At 31.9% G+C, this 6,909-nt stretch overlaps 1 protein-coding gene across 1 annotated transcript; it reads right to left on the bottom strand.

The window, feature by feature from the left end:
• Nucleotides 1–1,513: 1,513 nt before the first annotated feature.
• LOC109208010 (zinc finger protein WIP2-like) lies at nt 1,514–4,709 on the bottom strand. The gene is made up of 2 exons (XM_019371010.1): nt 3,904–4,709; nt 1,514–2,123 (listed from the first exon to the last, which is right to left on the bottom strand). The coding sequence occupies exons 1-2, from the start codon at nt 4,489–4,491 to the stop codon at nt 1,680–1,682; spliced, it is 1,032 nt and encodes a 343-aa protein (XP_019226555.1). The 5' UTR covers nt 4,492–4,709; the 3' UTR covers nt 1,514–1,679.
• Between the last annotated feature and the right edge of the window lie 2,200 nt (nt 4,710–6,909).

Genomic DNA, 6,909 nt, shown 5'->3' with positions numbered 1-6,909 from the left:
TAAAATCGGGTGAATTTAGATCAAATCGAATAATATCACTAGTGAATTAGACTTTTAGAGTTAGTATCAAATAAATTGCATGTGTAATGTTGAATGACAGTATATAGGACAAACCATAGTGACAACATAGCGTGTACATATAAATATTTTAGGCAAATCCTACATCGACAAAAGAATACAGGAGATGTATAGGGTAAATAACAAGTAGTCGCGTGGAACCAGCAACACGGAGTCCAAGGGAGAAAACTGTGAGGTCAATTGGTTTAAACCAGATAATACCTAGGTAAAACACGAGTGTATGTTAAATATATGAGGAAGCAAGTTTTAGAGCTTAATAACAAGTTATAAAAGCAATGCAAGATTAACGAATTAATCGGACTGTTATAAGTTTATAATATAGTATGACTATGTAAAAATTCCCAAAAATATTGTTCCATTAATCCTAAATCAACAATTATATTTAATCTTTTAATTTGGGATTAATATTGTTAATATTCAGTAAAATGCTGCTCACTTATTCCTAATACATCTAGCTAGCACTTTTCACAATATTGAACCAAAAATTAATTTAAAGACAACTCTTTCGGGGTTCCTTCGGGACCGATTTGCTCTATGATGATTGACTGAACGCAAAAAACTTTCACCGACAAGCGATTGTATTTTATCGGATATATTTATCTTTTAAAAATGCTACTCATATTTTATGGTTTGAATAGGCAGGTAGAAAAATACTGCTCCCATCACATCCTCAGATGCTGAAAAGGTTTTAACAGACTGGAACTTTATATCCCTCATTCACAAATGTCCTTCCTTCGATGAAATCGATTTTGTGCTGAAAAATCGCATATTTAGGGTTAAAACGCTCCCAAACCTCATACCTAGAACTGGAATTCATAACGTTTAGTTAAAAATGAATAAGTATTTATCACTCCATCACAATTTTTATTGGGCAAGAAAAATATTTGTAAAACGAGGAAAATTTCAAGCCCTTACACTACCTTTTATTTCTCATTGTAAGATCTCATTTCTAGCCATAAAATGACACTAATTTTTACTATGGTTAACAATCTTATCATTGCAAAGCAAATTTTCTTAGAATCTTTAAGATTAAGAAGAGAACATATTCGAGAGTTTTAGAGGGTTTCTCTTGCAATTTTTATCTTACTATCAGATTAAAGAGTAAGCACAACTCTTATCTATAATTAGAATGCTCGTTGAATTCCCTCTTTAGGTCAAACAAAAATGTGGTCAATTAATTAATTCACTCATTCACCTACCCTGTATGGTCAAACGTAGGAACATCAACATAATTAAATACAAAAAAATTAAAAAACATATGCAAATATATATATAGATAGAGAGCTTACTGCTGATTGCAACAAAATTTCCCTTTAAGGTAGATTAAAGTTGCAAAACTAAGTAAAAATCAAGGCTAGAAGTGCAATAGAAACAAAGAGAAAGAAAATAGTTCGCAAAATGAAACACACACACCCCCCCCCCCCAAACCCTAATTTTCCAAACCCCTCAATCACTTTTGATGATTGAACTTGACTTTTATATCCAGATTGAAACTAGACTTAAACGTCTTTGGTTCTTGCTTAGGGCCGGCTTACACTTTCATATCAAGAAAAAAGAAAAAGGACAGCCGGACGCACAAAACATCCCGCGTAAACGTTTTGTCAGGTTGAAGGATCATGATCATTATCTTGTTCAATTTCTGAAGCAGGTTCATCTTCTTCTTCTAAACAATCAATACCATAAGCTGCATGTCCATTTCCAAATGCTTTAATATGATCTTTAAGTGATCTTTTATGTTTAAAATCTGATCCACAAGTGCAATACCAAAGTTTCCCACAATTCTTTTCATGAGTTCTCCAATCACCTCTCACTGCAAATGCTTTGCCACATTTCCTACACATAAATGGTTTAATTCCATGCTTTCTTTTGTAATGTGTTTGAAGGGTTCTAAAATCTTTTAATGGCTTAGCTCTTGGATGATCAATGTTGTTCCTACAACCTGGTGCACAACAAAAACAAGGAAGCCTAAGCATTGCTGTTGGTTGTGTTCCTCTTAGAGATTCTGGTCCTTTCCTATATTGAGATCCATGCCCCCACATATGCATCTGTTGAAAATATAGAAAAAAAGAACAAGAAAGGGAGAGAGAAGAATGAAATCTAGTAAGAAAACATCATCAACAACAACAACAACCCAGTGAATTCTCATAAGTGAGGCATGGGAGGGTACGATGTATACAGCCTACGCAAGAAGGAAAGAGAGGCTGTTTCCGATAGACCCTCAACTAATGAAGAAAAAAAAGTAGAGTAGAGATCCGGTATAGGATTTAAGTTACATATACTGTCAGTATAATGAACTTTAAAAATCGCCAGTTAATTTAATCTATTGTAGTATATTACTTCATAGAATAGCTTGCATGTAACTATCTGATTATGTAAATATTTTTTACGCCATCATCTCATAAAACTTAAATTTGTATGATATAAGGCTACTACACCATAACTACTCCATAATTACTTTCCTTTTGAAGTTACAAAAGAAATGATCAATTCTCCCACTGAAACAATTGCATTAATAAGGTATTATTAGGTCATATTAAAGGAAGAAGTGCAAGAAGCTGCAGAGAGTAGTTGATTTCAAATTTAACTTTTTCCATTAGTTAATTATTAGATCATGTCTTTTGATATATACATTACTCATTACTATATCTTTTAAGTCTTTAGAAGCATTACAATATCTTTGAGTTTTGATATATAATCATGTGAAAAATCACTATTTCATTTATATGGTGGATTTTCTTTTTTGGAGTTGGATTATATGACATGACATGATACAAAGATTAAAGACACTTCCTTTAAGGATTTTATACTAAAGAGAACCTTTTGACAATGTTAAATTAGATAAAGAAAAAAAGATAACTTTTGTTGGAAACCACACACACACAATTATTGGTGGATAAAGATGATTTCCATGTAGTCATTTTAAAATATGGGAAAAGAAAGAAAAAGTAGATGTTTTGCTAGGGAAAAAATCCAAGAATAGTTTTTTGCAAAATGCATATGCAACTTGATTCACAAAGGGAGCAATATACTATGTGTGTGTTTTACATGCATGTTTCTTTGTAGTATTTGATTATTGAAATAGTTTTTGAACATATATTTACCTAGGTAAAAATTACTAAAACTTTAGTAAACAATTTTTTTTATTGGAATATTCAACATATATTTGCTTGTGGGGTCTAGACATATGTGAGGAGAAGGAGGATGTTTCCCTTGTGTTACTGTCTTTAAAGATTGAGTGTTCAGATTGAGAAAACACTTTTTTATCTTTTCTCTGTCCCTTTGATTAAGATTATATGCAAAACTAGGAATTTGGTCAGTACATAGCTGCTGCCTATGTGTAATATACAAACTTCAAGGACAAAAAGCATTTTAGATGTGTTGTTCAATCAAATAAAGAGAGCTACTGACCAATTTCTCAGTTTGGACCAGGTTGATTTATCAGATCCCCATATATCACAAACAACTCATGCAAAAAAAAAAAAAGTAGGGAAATAAAAAAAAATTAATACCATATATATATATATTTTTAAAGAAAAGAAAACCCATACAAGAAACCCCATATACTCTAACTTTTATCCAATCAATTTATCTAGCTGAGATTTAAAAGTAAAAGGTTGAAAATAATGCTAGAAAAGAAGTGTATCAAAAAAGAGAGATGGGTTTTCTCTCTTTTTCTCAAAATCAAGAAAAAAAAACAAAAAAGGGAAAAGGTAAAGAAAGAAATGATGGAAACACAAAAGGTAAGTTTTAGCCTTTAGTCTGTAGTCTTTTAGGATAAATCATGGTTTATAATTTTGGTTTAAAAAAACAATTAAAAATACATACCTGCATGTTATTGTATCTATTGAAAGTCTTGAAACAAAGAGGACATGAAAATTGTGTAGGACCAATCAAAATTTGAGCTGGTGTTGGGATCCAATATTGACCTTTGTGAAGTGTGCTTGTGGTAGAATATCCATTGGCCAAAGTAACTTCTTGATCTTCTTTGTTGGTTTCTTCTATAGTATTTGTAGTTGAAATTCTTGAAATAAGTTCAGGGCTTGGATTAGGAAGCCCTAATTGTAAAGCTACACTAACACTTTCATCATCTTCTTGATCATCACCAAAATTAGAAATAAAGCTCTCTTCTTTGTTTTCCTTACTATTATTATCAACTTCCATAGTAGTGGAATTAGATGAATAATCTTGATCTTGAATTTTCCTTATTGTTGGACTCAAACTAAGGAGAGGAAGAGGTTCTTTTAAAGGAGGAGAAGGTGGTGAAGTTTGAAAATATTCATTATATTGGAAATTTGTAGAAGGCAAGATATAGTTATAAGATGAAGAAGAAGATGAAGAAGAAGAGGAGAAATGGTAAAGAGGGTTGAGATTGTTAAACCAACCATGGAAATAATTGGTGTAGGGATCACTCATTTTGAATAGTAGAAGGGACAAAACACAAAGACAAATATATATAAAAGATGATTGAGCCAAAAAGTTTATAAAGGGAAAAAGACTGAACAAGAACACCAAAATTAAAAGTAGTGAAAGGGAAGAACACTAAGAAACATTACATATAGATCATGCAAGAGAGAGAGAAATTTTAGGGTGTGAAGGGAAAGAGTATGGTGCAGATTGAGGTAGTTAAATAAAGTAAACCCTAGTGAATAAAAAAAAGGAGAGACATCACTTGTGAAAGGTGACTAAACAATAGAGAAAAATATGCCCAAAAAAAACAAAAAACAAAGGAGAATGGGAGAAGAGAGAGAGAGAGAAATCTAGGGACTTGAAACAAGCAAAACTTTTAAGAAAAAAAAATGAAAAAAATGATAACTATAGGTAACTGAATACTTTTTTTTGTCTCAAATTATTTTATCGTGATTTCTAAAAATAGTTGTCTAAAATTATTTATCATTTTAGAATTTCAAGACTGAAGTAATTATTTTTTTCCTATTTTACCCTTAATATTAATTGTTCTTGAAGACTACAAATAACTCAATTATGAGTACATATTAAATGAAGAGAGATTATATTTTAAAACATGAATAAGGATAGAACAGTAAAAAAACCTCTTCTATTTAAAGTTTTCTTAAGAGGCGTGTAAAGAAGAAATATGACAGATTATTTGAGACGGAGTATAAAAAATGAGAGTAGTAACTTGGAAAATATGAGAGATGACCTGTAATAGGTTAAAATATATTGAGAATGTACAAATTATTTATGACAAGCTTTGAAAAAAGTTTGAAACTGGTGAAAACTATTTGTATTAAGTCAATAAACAAAGTTAATGAAGCAAAGACAAGACCATGAAATTAGGGTTGGCTGCTGTCTGCTGTAAATGTAGAAATTAAGAGAGAGAAATGTCACATAGGAATATAACATGCATACAAAAATGGCCATTGTAATTAGGAAGGTAAGTTAATTTAAGGTGAATTATATATGTAGTGTTGGGAATCAAAGAGTTTGAATACATACCGGCAAATGCTTTGATTGAAGAGCTCTGGTCTGGTAAGAAATTAACACAGTAGAAATATATGAGAGATAAAGAGAATGAATGAATGAATGTTGGTCATTTTAGGTGTCTGATTCAAGTGTCGACCCTACAACCTTTGGATCAACCTCTTACACTAGTGTTCACACTTTTTTATCTTTCATTTATCTATATCGCGTAACAATAAAGTTATTTCTATGTGATTGCTATTTATCGGGTGGATTGGGCGGTTATTTACTCTTAACGGTTTGGCTTATCGGTTATCGGCTTTTAATGTACTAATCCGCTAGCCACCCGATAAGATATCGGGCGGATTGGGTCCTCTTGCCTAACGGAGTCAGCCCAACATATCGGTTTAGCTCTTATCGGGCGGTTTATCGGCCTAATTCAATCAAAATGAAATAAAATTTAGTCTCTGTATATTTAAATAGGTGGTTGACGTACTAAGAGGGACGAAGCAGAATAGACATCGTGATGGGTAAATCATTTGTCTAGAATCTTATTTATGTTTATGCATATTGGCCTTAGTCCATGTGAAAGATTTCCAATTGGCCTTAAAACAAATGTTCGTCATGCTTAGAAATCTAGGATGTCTTAAAACCCAGTCAAAGTTGATGAAGCAGTGGTGTAACTGTTGTTGTCATCTTATTTCAGACAGCAAATTCTGTCTTTTGTCATAGTTAGATGACTCCTTTTATTGGGCTTTCTTTTATTCTAATTCACTTTGATAGAGTACTAGAGGAAGAAGGGTTTTGATTATTTAATATATATATATGGATAAAAATAAATTTTATATGTATATATATATTCTTAACGGGTTAACGGATTATCCGTTACGAAAATTGAATAATCCGCCCCCAAACCGATAAGTCGTTAATAAAAAAATTTCAATCTGTTACCCGTCCGTTAAACTGTTAACCCGATACCAATAAACCATTAAACTTCGGTTTGGGTTCGGTTTTCGGTTTCAGTTTGATTTTGAAACACCCCGCATTGGTTTCACTAGCAGAGTCAAAGTTTCCACGGAGAATATCAAAATATAAAACAATTAGATATATCTAAAGGTTAATTAAGGGGAGTCAATGTATAGTAAATATACATAGAATAAAAAAATTAATTTAATAATACAATATAATTTTCCAGCGAAGGACCGTCAGTTGACTCCCTTTAAGTTGGTTGAATGTGGCTCCACCACTGACTGGTTCAAGCAGTGGAATCAGCTACTGATATTTGTATCAGGATAGACTACCTAAATCACACCCCTTAGGGTTCGCTTAGTACGAGGGATAACGAATAATTAATCCGGAATTAAATTTGAAATGAGTCTATCCCATGTTTGGTTGTGATAAAATTACGGTATA

This window comes from Nicotiana attenuata, unplaced genomic scaffold, assembly GCF_001879085.1.
Source record: "Nicotiana attenuata strain UT unplaced genomic scaffold, NIATTr2, whole genome shotgun sequence".
In the NCBI taxonomy this organism is placed as follows: Eukaryota; Viridiplantae; Streptophyta; class Magnoliopsida; order Solanales; family Solanaceae; genus Nicotiana; species Nicotiana attenuata.
Note: the sequence above shows the minus strand (reverse complement) of the source record. Positions and strands in the feature narration are given on the sequence as shown.

Bases quoted from the DNA above. Each gene is read 5' to 3' on its own strand.
- LOC109208010 (XM_019371010.1), bottom strand. From the start codon at position 4,491: ATGAGTGATCCCTACACCAATTATTTCCATGGTTGGTTTAACAATCTC. The intron at 2,124-3,903 runs GTATGTATTTTT...TATTTTCAACAG, and splicing joins ATAGATACAATAACATGCAG to ATGCATATGTGGGGGCATGG.